The sequence below is a fragment of the Taudactylus pleione genome, unplaced genomic scaffold (assembly GCF_031769625.1).
Source record: "Taudactylus pleione unplaced genomic scaffold, aTauple2 ptg000419l, whole genome shotgun sequence".
Taxonomy (NCBI): Eukaryota; Metazoa; Chordata; class Amphibia; order Anura; family Myobatrachidae; genus Taudactylus; species Taudactylus pleione.
The window spans coordinates 2,507,561-2,523,184 of NW_028284821.1; the positions used below are offsets into that span (position 1 = coordinate 2,507,561).

The 15,624-nt window shown below is 42.4% G+C and overlaps 1 protein-coding gene across 2 annotated transcripts in view; it reads right to left on the bottom strand.

Moving 5' to 3' along the window:
* RAB28 (RAB28, member RAS oncogene family) overlaps positions 1-15,624 on the bottom strand; it is a 150,751-nt gene that overhangs the window by 22,654 nt on the left and 112,473 nt on the right. For both annotated transcript variants that reach the window (XM_088447123.1, XM_088447124.1), the window contains exon 5: positions 3,726-3,829. In XM_088447123.1, coding sequence (XP_088303249.1) covers positions 3,726-3,829 — 104 coding nt within the window. The remainder of the gene's footprint in view (positions 1-3,725; positions 3,830-15,624) is intronic.

Sequence of the window (15,624 nt, forward strand, 5' to 3'; positions counted from 1 at the left end):
TGGATTTAAAAAATGAGCCAGAACGTATATTTGTCGGAAAAAATTTATTTAGAAAAGTGAACAAAAATAAAAAAACTACTGGCGAAGGAGGCCAGACAGCCGGTCGAGGGCCACAAGAATGCCAATTACATGTTGGCGCATCTGGCCAACACAATCCGCCACCTCTTGCCGACGCCTCTGTTCCTCTGTGGGTGAGAAAAGTGTGTGGGTTAATACAACAATAGGGAATCCACATTAAAAAAACAAAAACACAACGAAATCACTCCTAAACCTAAAAAAAAAAAAAAAGAGGGGGTGCTGCCAAAAATACAAGGCCTATGTACAAATTCCCACAGGTGTGATATGTGTATGTTGAAATCACCAGGAAGAGGTAAAGGCAAACTGCAAAATCACCAAAAGTCAAGCCACAAAAACACGAAGAAAGGCACGACACATGATTACATACAAACAGTTTGTGCTTTAAAAAAAAACAAAATAAAAACATACCGGGAGCCAAAACGGGAGCTCCGGAAATGCCTCCATGATCCTCCTCGGAGGATCCGTCATTCCCCAAAGAATGGGGAGGAGTTATGATGGACTCCGGGGAGGGGGTAATTGGAAGAGGGGTGGGTGGAGGAGAGGGGGAAGTGGGACGGAGGGGAAGGAGGCCCGACATTTCCGGGAGAGGGTCTGGGAAGGATGGGGAGGAGTGGGGAATAGGGGAAAGATTTGGGGTGGAGTGTTGGCTGGGGGTTGGGGATAGTGGCCGGGAACGCCGTCTGGACGGACGGTGACGGCGGAGTCTTGGCTGTCCCCCTAAAATATGTCAAAGAAATTGCGGTTAGTTTATGGACAAATCCGGGGACCAAAACTAAAAACAAAATAAAAACCCAAAAAATAAGCCAAATAGGAGTAGAATGAATAAATCAGAAATAGAGGGAAAACATGCACACGCAGATATGAGTACAAATAATAAATAGGACAGACAGGAAAACATGCACACGCAGATATGAGTACAAATAATAAATAGGACAGACAGGAAAACATGCACACGCAGATATGAGTACAAATAATAAATAGGACAGACAGGAAAACATGCACACGCAGATATGAGTACAAATAATAAATAGGACAGACAGGAAAACATGCACACACAGATATGAGTACAAATAATAAATAGGACAGACAGGAAAACATGCACACGCAGATATGAGTACAAATAATAAATAGGACAGACAGGAAAACATGCACACGCAGATATGAGTACAAATAATAAATAGGACAGACAGGAAAACATGCACACGCAGATATGAGTACAAATAATAAATAGGACAGACAGGAAAACATGCACACGCAGATATGAGTACAAATAATAAATAGGACAGACAGGAAAACATGCACACGCAGATATGAGTACAAATAATAAATAGGACAGACAGGAAAACATGCACACGCAGTTTGCCCCACAAACACAAACATTAAAACCACAATACATAACACTTACTTTCCTCGATCTGCATGCGAAAGCATGCCAGCAAGCGGGGCGTTCGCCGTTGCAGGTCGGACCACCTGCGCTCCAGCTGCCCGATGTTGCGGCGTGAGCCGAAGGACCGCAGGCGGGACCGTGCCTCCGCATACGCGGAGCGCTTCTGCCGGTTGGTCATGGGTTGAGGTTGGCTGGTGATCCGGCGATCCATGACCTCCGTAAGCACCAGCAGCTCGCGCCTGGTGAATGCGGAGGCTCTCATGATGGCAATGGTGTTTTTCTTAAAAATCATTTTTGATAAAGTGTGTAAAAATTTACTGATTGGCTAATGTATTTTGGAAATTAACAGGAGCAATTTTATTGGTTAGTGTATGAGTCATGTGTTCGACAGGGCCAGAAATCTCTGGAGAGTTATGATAGGCTTGATGCAGTGACATGCGTAAGCAAATTTAAATAAAGAAATGAACCCAGGGAAATATGCGGGGATCCACAGCAATAGAACAATTGTTTAATTGTGGTTCACATGTTTTTTGAACAATAAAAGCGAATGTTTCATCCGTACGTATTCTGCGGGTAAACACAAACACGGACAAGAGTAAAGTTTCTTGCATTGTGTTGAAAAAAAAAAAACAATTAAGCTAATTGATACATTGATTGGCATGATACGATTGATGGAGGTAGGCAGAATAAAGGAGCAGGTAATCGACATCTGACAAGGCCACTTCCTGTTTATACTTGTGCGTGCGTTCCTTTCAAGCCATTTCGGGGATGTACGCTCGCTATTTCGTACGCTCGTTAGTTAGAGGAGGGGTCGTCAGAGTTTAGGGAGGAATTTTAGATGCGAACGAAAATACGAGCGAGCCATTGAATTTAAATATTTTTGTACGTACGCCTAACGTACGTGCGCCCGCTTGCGAGTGGGTCTGAATGAGGGCCAATGTTCATTAGATCCTGCTACAGGAGAGCTGCGCTAACACTGCCCAAACTGTATCTGTGGTAACAACAACATGGAAGCTACGATTTAATATACTAAAGTAGATGCTATGTTCCTGGGATATCAGCCGATCTTCTGTACAGACTTGATCCTATATTCGTATATATATATCTGCCAGTTATCTGAAATAATATTTTTTTATAAAACTGTCCATAGTAGAGGTTCCATTTTCTTGGCGTACAATACAGATGTTTAACGTCAGCAGAACTTCATACTTAATATGGCTCCCCAGTACAGCATGGACAACATGACAAAGGGTATAGCTGTGCCGGATATAAGCATGATTAGGGCATATGGAGACATGGTCTAAATCATCTCGCTCCTGCCCGTCCAATTTTCTCTGGTGACTGCCGCCTCTTCTCCAAACTGACTACCTGCTCCCCACCTCTGGAACTTTCTCAGACCTCCACCTCTCTCCAAATCTTAAAATGGACGTTTAAAAACCTACTTCTTTATTAAAACCTTCTAGCTCCCATCTTAATTCACCAATTACTCACTTCCCCCTCTGTAATCCCCATTTGTCTGCCCCCCCCCTTTAGATTGTAAGATCTCATGAGCAGGGCCCTCTTCCCTCATGTGTTTTTCCTTCCCTTCATTATTATATCCTCTCGTCTCCATTGCCAACAGCAGCACCAAACCTATAGGTTCAGCCAATGCGGCTGTTGTATTATGTGTACTGTATTTTGTATTATGACTGCATGTGCACAAGTAGTTATATAGCTTGTATCCCATGCTATGCAGTATGTTTTGTACTGTGAGAATTTTGCATTTTGTTCTTAGTTTTCTTTGCACTGCTTCTGTTTATGTACTATGTAAGGTAATAATTATCCCAACTTTCTAATTAGAAATGTTGGTAGGTATGGGATAAGATGATTAGGAAGCAGGTGAAGTGCCATATGGACAGCCTCAACAATACAATGAAAAAGATTAAATTGCATTACCCAGTAGGTCATTGTATTGAGTTAGAGCACAGGTTCTTAAACTCGGTCCTCAGGACCCTAAACAGTGCTTGTTTTCCAGGTCTCCTCACAGAATCACAAGTGAAATAATTAGCTCCACCTATGGATCTTTTAAAATGTGTCAGTGAGTAATGAATACACCTGTGCACCAGCTGGGTGACTTGGAAAATGTGAAATGTGTGGGGTCCTGAGGACCGATTGTGAGAACCACTGAGTTAGAGTGAATCATAACATATATATATATATATATATATATATATATATATATATATATATACATAGTACATACACATTGTTGGATACTTACAGAATCTCCAGTCTTTGCTGAAACAAAGAAGCTTCCAAGACCATTTTCTTGGCAAAATCTCTGGTGTTTATCTGCTTTTACTGTTCGCATGTGCTCCAAATCAACTAAAAAATAAACATGCGGAATAAACACAGGAACATATACACATATATAGATATACACATAAATATATAGAATTTTAAAAGCAATAAATTATGTCAATCCTCCTGCATTATGCCACATTTTGATACTTTGATGCGCAGCCAATGCAGGAAATTAGTAAGCAGCCTTTTGCAGTTTTTTACATTAGCCAAGATAAAAAAAGCCCTGTATCCTGCTCTCTCCTAGGCGCTCACACGCAGGTTTATACATCTGTGAGATACATTTGAGACACAATTGTAAATTCTTTGATCTGAAAATAGCAAAAGTATTAAACACAGTTGTACAGTTGGCTGAAATCAACACATACTCCATGTGCATAGGGTGTTTCATAGAGCAGCTGATGAGGAAATCACAGTATGTACAGGCTTAGCTTGTAATAAATAAATAATTGTGTAATACAATTGGAAGCAGGTGCCTGTTACTGGTGGTGATCAATGATAGATCTTTACATTAAATAAATTAGATTTTTTTTTATAACTAAGATAGACCTACCTCCAGGAACCAGGAGCATTTTGGTTATGGAAGTAGATATGGGATCGACAGTCACTATGTCGCTACCAGAAAGCGGGCGCCGACATGTCAACAAGGAATATATGCTACTTACAGCATGAGAACCGTATCAGCAGTACAACTTTACACAGCTGCTTTACCAACATGTTTACAGTTGTAATGCCATTCTGGCTAACATGCTCTAAGTTGCATGTTAACCTTGTCGACATGCCGACTCCTGCATTCTGGGATCGACACAGTCAACTGTCGACTGACCATGTACCCATTCCTTTTGGATAGGTTTCCTTCTATACCTATTGCCCTACATTGGTCCTGCTTACCTATGAACACATAAGTGGTGGGCAAAGTTTGTGGTTGCAGTTTTGCTCCCCATTCTGACTTATCCTTTGCTTTTTCTTAAAGCAGAGAGTTATGGAGCATACACACGGTCAGATTTGTCAGATGAACGATTTGAACGATTTTTGACTGCATTAAAATGAATGGAATCGTCCAAGTCTGACTCAAACACATCAGATGTCAGATATCGTTATCTGACAAACGGGAACGCGCGTTGTAGATCGTCCATCGTTCAGGCATGTCAGATATGTCAGATTTTCCTTCAGATATGAACGACTGAACGATTTTTAAATTGTTATTGTTCATATCTGAAGGAAAAATCTGACCGTGTGTATGCACCATAAGACTTAACTGGAGCAGTCTGCAAACTGTATACTTAGATGTCACACAGCACCTCCAATCAGAGGATGAGAAGCGAGTGCAGTGCATTCTGCACCACATGCTCGCTTCTCCTTCCACTGTAGGCTTGGGCTGTGCAGGTAACTGTTTTAGTCTAAATAAGCCAATGAGGAGCTGCATGTGGTCTGAGTGGCAAGAGAGGAGGTCTGAGAGGCAGGTGGGGAGTTTTCGAGTATGTGTGGAGTCTGAGGGCTTGTGGGAGTCTGAGTTCATGTGCTCTGCATCATAAGGCAAGTGGGGATGTGAGTGGATAGAGAACATTTTATAGCAATTGCAGGTCTGGGACAAGTGGGAGCATTTTGGCATGCATTGGGAAAGACTAGGCCTACTTTTTCATTCTTTAAATGAAGGGTAATGTGAGGCCCTTTTGAAGGTTGGAAAGTCAAACATGCAGAGTATCAGGTTGCCCATCACAGGATACAGTCATAATGTCAACATTTACGACAATTATAATGCTATCACCACAATGTCGACAGGTATGATGTAATTATGCAACATGTCCACATCTGCTGAATGTTGACATGTTGCACAGTCTGGACGGTTAGGCTACAGGAAGAAAGGATTAGGCACTAGGGGGAGGGTTAGGCTACAGGAAGAAAGGGTTAGGCACTAGGGGGAGGGTTAGGCTACAGGAAGGGAGGGCTAGGCGCTAGGGGGAGGGTTGGGCTACAGGAAGAAAGGGTTAGGCGCTAGGGGGAGGGTTGGGCTACAGGAAGGGAGGGTTAGGCGCTAGGGGGAGGGTTGGGCTACAGGAAGGGAGGGTTAGGCTACAGGAAGGGAGGGTTAGGCACTAGGGGGAGGGTAGGTAGCACTGCAGGATCAGCCGAAAGTTCTCATCAACTGACGGAGCTGCCAAACCAGTCAAGTCACCACTAGACCACCAGGAACGCTTTGTCAACATTTTAATCATGCCAACATTTTATGAATGTCTACAAAATATACTGAACCCATGCATCACTGCTATATACCTTGGAAAGCAAATGGGTAGCTTTTATGGCTTTAGCGATCCTTAGGACAGATGAGTGCCCATTCTAACAGTTTAAAAAGATGAGAGCCCTACCCAACGATTTACCCCCACTGAAATAAGTTCTAACAAAAAAAAAAAATACCTATGCAGATTTCATGTGCCTGAAAGAGTTGGGGCTCATGATCAATTATATACATGAATTGTTGACTTTAATACAGCTGGTGAGAAGATCACAGGGATCACTTCACTTCTTATCAGGAGTCCATTTTCTATACCGATACAAACAAGGAGGAGACAGTTTATCTAAAGAAAACCTGTGACATCCAGTGACTCCTCAATGGCTTCTCTTTATATTTGTGCCTTCTGAGATGTTTTTACACACTCCTACATAAATGAGAGCTAGAAGCTGATTGGGTGGTATGGGAAACCTCTCCACTTTACCTCTCTCGAAGCTTTGATACATCTCCCTTTAAGAATGATGTCACCGAATTCGAGCAAGCCATTACTCATCAGATGACCTTTGTCAGCCTATGTGCGCCATCATCTTCTGACTACATGGATATATCAAGCCTCCGAAAGAGAGGACAAGTGTTGAAGTTGGCCATATCAACCAATCAGCTTCCACTGAGCATTTATCAAGTACTGCACACTCTGTTAACTGATAGGTAGAAGATGATTGGTTACTATAGGCAACTTCTCCACCCTTTAGAAATCTTGATACATCTTGATACATGGGAGTTCAGCCCAAAGCCAAACTACAGAATCTGTCTAAATGTGAGGGAGACCCCCCACTAAACCTCTTCCTAGTGGGTTCTCCTACTGAGACAGATGATCAGCACACATTATAAAATGACAAAAAAAAAAACAGTGGAAAGTTAAACATGACAAATAAACATATACAGTAAGTAACCCATCTTTCTTTCCAGAAAATCATAATCTGCTAATTAATGGTGCAGTTAGGATTAGCAGTATTTATGTACCAGTTGTTTTTCCAATTCAAATTCCTGCGGTGGGATACACCTTCTGTGTAAGACACACTACCAACTGAGCATATGTTAAATGTAAGAGATATTTTCATGTGGATTTAGCCAGCAATGTATAGGCAAAAAAAAGAGGAGGAAATGCTGTGTAAGCTCTTTAGAAACACTTGTAGCAGTCAACATACTTTATTTCCAAGGGCAAATGTTAATCCCGTAAGCCAATGCTCCAAAACATAGATGTATTAAAAAAGAAAATGCATAATTTAAGTGTGAGGTATATTATTTAGTTTTTACTATTATATACCTACTGGAACGGGAGCCAAGCCTAACAAATAATGCCATGTTTCATAGGGAAGGGCATGGCGCTCGGGCCGGGAGCAGGTTTTATTGTGCACATTCCAATTTCTCCAAATCTGATCCTGAGGTGACTGGAAGCGACGCTGAACAGTTTCTCCTTTTACTGCATTGCAGTCTCTATAATGGTGTTGACTCTATGCCGTCAAATTATAGGGCAAATATATTCACAAGCATTTAAGGACAACCAGGCTCTTTGAGTAAATAAAGAAAGGGGGGGGGGGGAAACCTTAAACTGATTTCCTGAGGAAGGGACCCAACTGGCTTGTAAAAACCTGTAAATTTGCAAATCTAGTAAGTCTGCATAATGGTGTCATTTGATTATCAACTAAAATGTTCACTTACTCCATAAAAAAAGCTTTATTCAAAAATGATATTGGAGGTCTTTAACTGTATACCCTAGGGACGTATGTTGTTCTTGCTAGGCATTCCTAAGTCATACTTCGCTGTGTGAATTAGCTAACAGGGCTTTTCTGCAACATGCTGAGGAGTCGTAAAGCGTTGCTGCGCTGGCCTGGCTACAGCTATGCAACTTCACGTTTTAAAAGGACGGTATTGAGCAAGAGGAGTGCATGTATTATTTTGTCACTGGTATCAAACCACGTAAATGTATTTGCATTCTATGCATGATTACACAAGCATAGCTCTGCACAAGCACAATCTTAAAGAACACTAAATAAAATGGTGAACATAATAAAGATTATTTAATACACTTATATACATCAGGTTTTACCCATACTTGCCTACACTCCCGGAAGTCGCGGGAGGCTCCCGATTTTTCGGGTAACCCCCCCCGTACCCCCAGAAGTGTAGGCAGATCTCCTGCATCCTACCCACTTCCTAGTGAAGCGGACAGGATGGGAAGATTTAATGGGGATATCGCGGGTCCACAAGGAAGGGACAGGCTAAACAACACCATGTGTGTCATTTAGCCCCGCCCCCTTCCCCGCGGACCAGCAAACTTTTCAGGGAAAGGGACGGAGCCTAATTACATCACCAGTCCGGCCCCGCCCCCCCGATCCAGCCTGCTGCAGGAGCTCTCCAGCCTGCACCCGTAAAGCTGCTCTACAAAGTCGGTAAGTATGGTCTTACTGCATTATTGGACCTAACTAATACAAAACACAGTGACCAAAGCCCAACAACAGTAAAAAGACAGACTGTATATAGTGGTTGCTTATATATGAGTGTAAGTGCATAGTGGAAGCACCATTTTCTGGGCTGATCTAATAGTCTTTTTGCCTATCTGCTCAGTAGGAACTAGTGAGGCATGAGGTATGATACACTCTGCCTCTTTTTTGTCCCCAGTAACTTGTGAGGTGATTAACTTTATCTTCAATAATATTTGGTCAGCTCTCCAAATGGTTGCCACCACTGTGCGTAACAATAGCTGTAGTTATTATTATTATTATTAATATAGGTACAAATACCTATATTATTATTTAGGTATCTATAATATAATGCTGAATGGCTGTCCTGTGTTTGCTAAGCGCATAGGAAGCCGTCCGCTCATGGCTCCCATTACGGGGAATGGAGTAGAAGGATAGCGAAGAGGACAGGGCAAGGCCAGGAACTGAGGAACGGCCAATAGATGATCAAGACATTAGTAAGAGCCTCAGCATAGGTTGTGGTCACTTTGGGACAAAGAATGAAAAAACTTGGCAAAAAAACAAGCCACAGTCTGTGCTCAGGGCAACTGCGTATGCGTGCCTGGGGAGGCCCCCAAACCCAGTGAATGACGGGTTAAAAATACTAGTTGATGATACAGCTGTATGCTACTATAAAACATATACTGTATATTCGTTCAATTTCTACTGTGAACCAACACAATTCCGCCTATTCTTATTTTCGTAAAGTAAAACTGAAATATATTTGTCCTGAGTCTAAAACCTCCCACAGGGAAACATTCCCTTATAGAAAAAAGAAAAAGTCATATTTAAAACGTGTCCAATAGTTAAACTATAAGGAAGAGCCATTAGTAGAGGTTTTAGATAAGACGGAGTAAGAACGATAAATCCTTGTGTCTAATGGTACGTGCTTACATTAGGACAAATGCAAATGGCATTTTTAAATAGACAAAAGGTGAATTACTACAATCATACACATCTTTCTTTCCTACAAAGTACCCATTGGATTAGTGTGTGACATATATGAAAAAAGTACAAATCCTACATTGATTTGTGCATAAACAACCCCATAATGACTGTGTATAAGACTCCGAAATGTTATAAACAACTTATGCAGCAGCAAATCATCGAGCAAAAGAAAACTATATGCATTTATTATATTTATGTTTCATGAAAGACCAGTAACTACACTTACTTTTTTTTCAAGTTGTTTATCAGTTTCAAAGGCAACTAGATATGTCCTGTAAAATAATATATAATGTTTTGTATAAAGCTGGGTACACATTAGACGACTTGCAAACGATGCAGATATGTCGTCGACGATTTCCCCTGAACTCCCTGGAACTCCTGGACGAGCGATATAGTACATACACACTGTGCAATCTTACCAACGAACAAAACAATATATAGTGCTTGGTTAATGATTTCCAAAACGTTAGATCAATAACGATATCACGTTTGCTTATCAAAACACCTGACGACCATCTCAAAGATTTCTGCAAAATTTTAATAACGGGCTGTACTATCTACAGGGTATATACAGCAGGTGCCATGTTAAAATAAAAATATAAATGACGTGGGGTCCCCCCCAAAAAGCATAACCAGCACCGGACTTTTCAGAGCCAGTCCTGGTTGTGTAAATATGGGGGACAAAAGACGTAGAGGTCCTCTGTATTTTGCACAACCAGCATTGGGCACAGTGAGCCGGTCCTGGTTATTTGGAAATAAAGGGGATAAAATGAGTAGGGGGTCCCCTGTATTTTCCATAACCAGCACCGGACTATTTCTAGCGGGGGTGTAATGCCAGGGGAACCCTTTCACCAAAAAGGGGTTCCCCCCCTCTGTAGGGCACCCCAGGCCTGGGCTTGTAGGCCAGTCCTATCCCCGGCACTCCTGACCGGAGGGTGCCGGGTTGATTGCGGTAAAGCGTATGTAAAAAATAGATATAATGACGTAGCTCTCCAGCAAAAGACATTAAGTCCCAGCAAGCCTTCCCCGCATGCTGGTAAGTGGAGAACTACGTGAATGACTACAGGGATTATAGGTAGTATGCATGAATGTGAGTGTGCATGTATGCTTTAACCACTTAACTGGCTAATATTTTTTCAAAAAATGTCCCCAAAATTGTAAAAAATTTTATTAGCAAATTATGTAAATAAGATCTATTTAAACCTTATTCAATATGGTTTTTAACAAAAAATGTAGAATCATTATTAAGTAGGTATTAATTACATAATGTGATAATTTAAAAAAAATGTCCATTTTAGGGACGTTCTTTGAAAAAAAAAAACCTTTATAGTTAAATTCCCCCCGAAACATTATATATCTATATATATATATATATCTATATATATGTGTGTGTGTGTGTGTCGCACCCCTGCCAGACCTCACCTCACCCTGCCGTCGGACACCCCACCACGGAAGCCGCCGGACCCCCCTCACATTGCCGCGGACACAGCTGGACCCCCCGCAATGCAAGCCAGACCCCCCACGGACAATGCCGGACCCCCGCACCTCACACACCCCCTGAACCCCCATGTATTCTAATTACCGAAAATGTTCCTGGTCATTTTGGATATGAGAAACTTGACCTGTATATATGTGTGTGTTTGTTTGTATACAGTATATATTATATATGTGTTCACACCTTGACAAAGGAGCTCTGGGCTCCGAAACGTTGGGATCGTTCATGTGACAACTTTGAATATATTTATTACTACCACAAATCTCCGAGTGCCGCAACTTTATTATTCTTATATATACACAGCGCAAGTCACGGCGGCACTCAGGAACAAACTGACAAAATACTGCTTGTTTAAGCCAATGTTTCAATGCTCGTATTGCAATTTCGTCAGGGCGTGAAGTCGTAAATGCAACACGAGCATTGAAACGTTGGCTTAAACAAGCAGTGTTTTGACAGTTTGTTCCCGAGTGTGGCCATGATTTGCGCTGTCATGAGAATTCATGCCTACATTGGCAGGCACCGGACATCCAAGAGATAATGGGATAATGATAGAGTATTTTACATGGGACTTTTAGATGACTGCCGCTTTACAGTATATTGCTATCCAGCAAATGGACTGTGAAGGAGTGCCGATCCACCAAGAAATATGTGTGTGTGTGTATACATATACACACACACACATACATACATATACAGGCCTCGTGGTCGGCTGTTCAAATCCCGACGCCAGAAGACCGGTAGCAGTGAAGATCCGACAGGGGATTCAGGTAAGTAAAACTAACCCTGTCCCCCCCCTAACTCTCCCTTAGGGGTGCCTAACCCTAACCTCCCCCCCTAGTGCCTAACCCCCCACTAAGTGCCTAAACCTAACCCCCCCATCCCCGCAGCCTAAACCTAAGTCTCCTGGGGGAGGTGCCTAAGTCTAACCTCCCCCCGGGGGTGCCTAACCCTAACCCCCCTTCCCATAGCCTAACCCTCCCAGGGGGGGTGCCTGACCCTGAGTCCTCCCCGGGAGCCCCTAACCCCGCGGGGATGTCCGTGCCCGCCTTACCTGTGTTCGGTATGCCGGGCGTCGGGCTCCCGCCGTAGGGATAATGATAGGCGTTGGGATTTCGACGCCTATCATTAGAACCCTGCCGGGATTAGACAGTTGGGAAGCCGGCGGTCGGCATTTCGACCGATGGCTTCCTGACTGCATCCCCATATACATGTGTGAGATTTTTCACTACACTGCCCGATCACTGTGTCAATCAGTGATCAGGACACAGGGCAGACAGAAACAGAGGCAGAGCTGAAGATGGAAGGAGGGGCCGGGAACAGAGCAGCCAGCTACAGCACAACAGTCAGCAGAGCAGCCACACCAGGAGGAGGAGGTGGGGATGTCGCCGGCTTCCCAGGCCCGGGACAGATTCTAGGGGAGTCACAGACAGTCTCGCTGGGGGAGGAGGGGGTGAGGGTGCCGCCTAGGACACAGCAGGCCAGCCGCGCTGGGAGAGGGGTACATAGGCTGTCCGATCACTGATGGCCACGCTGCTTGCAGTCGTGCACGGAGGGGATCCCGCTGGGTGCCCGATCACTGTGGCCAGCAGTGATTGGGACACACTGGAGGGGGATAAGAGGGTGCAGAGGGACCAGCTAGTCCTTCTGATATAGGCGGCTGCTGGGAGATTAGCTTTCTGCAGCTGCCTAGTGGTCACACAATCAACCCGACAACCACCGGCCAGGAGTGCAGGGGATAGCCCCGGGCTATCAAGCCAGGCCTGGGGTGCCCTGGAGAGGGGTATCCCTTTATTGGGGGGTCCCCACCTCCCCAGGGATCCCCGGCCTGGACTGACTAGTGGTCAGGTATAATGCTTAGGTCGGGGGACCCGGTGAAAGGGTTCCATTGGCTGTGGCATTGTGACGTACCCGTACATCTTTTGGTCCCCGTATTAACACAACCAGGACTGCCTCTGAAAAGTCTGGTGCTTGTTGTGCTTTTAGGGGGGGACCCAACGTAATTTTTTTTTATTTTAACACTTGACAAGCTTTTTACACACAGATGCATGCACGGATCTCACTGATCTGTGCATGCATCTGTGTCATTCATACCTGCTCATGCTAACATCGCCAGCATGAAGCAGGTCTATGGGAGGGGAGTATCCAGGGAATGCTTGTCAAGTGCAGCTCGCATCGTCCAGGTCAGAACAACATATCGTTTGTCGTTCAGTAGTGCATACACACTGCATAATCACAGGGGAATCATTAACGAGATTGGCAGATCTTCCTGCATGTACAAAAATCAGAAGAAACAACCAATGCCCCGCGGGAACACGCATCGGCATTGTGATAGAGCGTACACACTGGACGATATGAACGATTTGTCATTCTGATGCATCAGAATCGGCCAAACTGTTAAAGATATCGTCTAGTGTGTACCTAGCTTTGGTTTGGATTTGATTCTGTTTTTCCCACAAAGTACGGATCTGAAAAAGAGGGAAAACTTTATTTTTGAGAAAATCTCGGCTATTGCTGAATATTGATCACATATAAATTACATGCAATCCAAACCACGCAAGGTATAAGCTTTCCGTGAAATTGAAGTTTGCCTCGTTTTCAGTTTTCAACTTGGCAGGTAGGACAACTCCATTCCAAACCGATCACCTCTAATTTTGTATTTTCATAACTTGCTCTTTAAAATTGTAATTACCGAAGAAAACAATTTATGCTAACTTCATAACTGAAATTGTGCACCAGTATCTGCAAGTGAGTATTGCACCATTTTCACTAATCCTATCACCACTGTTGTTGGATGATCCTTAAACTGAAAACCCAAAACTCCTTTTTAAGATAATATGCAGATAAATTTAAATTCTCAATTAAGAGGTCTCATCCATTAAAGATGGCTATATTTTCACATATTTTGTTGCAAGTTTGTGGCATTAAATACAGTAAGACCGGTTGTAAATAATTACAAAAACTTTCCGATAAGCCCATTTACACTGCTTGCTTTGTGGTGTGCTATATAAAATGATAGCAGCCCGCTGGTTTTTTGTGCTAAAATATAGTCTTCAATTGATTGCACAGATCACAAATCATCTAAACATCTAAATAAGAAATTACGAAAAAAGCAAGTAAAACACAAAACAAATAAACCAAAATAATGACCCAATAAAGATGACACAAGTATAAAACTTAAGAAAAAGTTTATATTTGTGCTATAAATCCCCACCCAATTCTTCCTTATTAGAAGGTAGACACATAATTTAATGAATCGTTTGCCTTTTTTGATGCAATTCTCAGAGCTCTTCTGATTGACATGTAATTACCAGTGCATCAGCTTCACTTAACTCATTCTCTCTCCTTAACCTTTGCATAGCAAAACATAAGCAAAGGGCTTTTGAGTCAGACAGAATGACTGGCAGCCAAATGTATCCCAAATTATCCAAATACTGCCACTGCTCATTAATGCACCACTGTTTGATTAATCACACTGGGTAACGCATTTAGTGGTGTTTTCTTCATCTGAACACAAAATGTTTAGGTACATATGCTGTCTGAGATCCTGGAAGAACATATAACTCCTGGGGTGCCTGTACCTGGTCTATCACCCCGAATCGCTCACAAAGCAGTTTCACGTTAAAGAGTCAAGAAAACATTTAAACCAAACACTAACCTAAAGCTGCACAAACTGAAACTCACTAATGAAAACAACTCCTTGGACTGAATCGGAATAAACCGCCTAGTTAGGTCTCCCAGCACATGTGTTTAAACCTATTTGGATGATAAACTAAAAGCATATACATTTTATACTTGCAATAAAATAATGTTATAAAAACACTGCTGTGGAACAGAGTGTATTCGGCTATGATTTGTGGGCCCGAATCTCTCCCAGCAAAGTACTTGCAGCTGTTCATACAAGTTGTGAAATTACATAATGCTTAAATAATGACCTATCATGATTAGCCCACACAGAAATGACAAGCAAAATGCACTAATAATTTATTAATTTGATTTACATGTGCTTAAAATTATCTACATATTTTCTCTTCTAAAAATACACAGGGGGTCATAGTTTGAAGGACCAAGGATATAGCAATTTCTTTACTACAATCTTTCTTTAGCGCATTTTTTTCCATGGGGTGCAAAATCCCCACGGATTAGGCCTTATTAGCAGGACGGAGAGTTGTTTTATTTTTTTAGGCTTGTTTTTTAATATTTAATATTACATTCTTTGAAGGAAAGCCTTTGAAGAAGTTGTAGATTAAACCCGACCGAGTTCAAACCATTTTCGCTTGTTTTGTATAATTCCGTACCAATGAAGTAGTCCAATTATCTGATGGGTAACGTTAATTGGACTTGATATCCTCTTTATAAGTGGAGTTCTTGGTCATATTATAGAAGTTTTCAAAGTCATGAAGTCACTATGGCTACTGGCCAACTTATATACAATGAAGCGAAGTAGCATGCTTTAAGGTTAGAAGAGCACAATACTAATAGTATACACAGTGCACAGATTCCGCTATACTGTATAATAACAAAAAGTGCTTTCAAGCAAACTAATAGAAGGAATAAAACTTCTAGCACATCATAGAAACATCAAAGTGACCCATTGAATTCGGGCCCTGATTCAGAGCCGGACGCT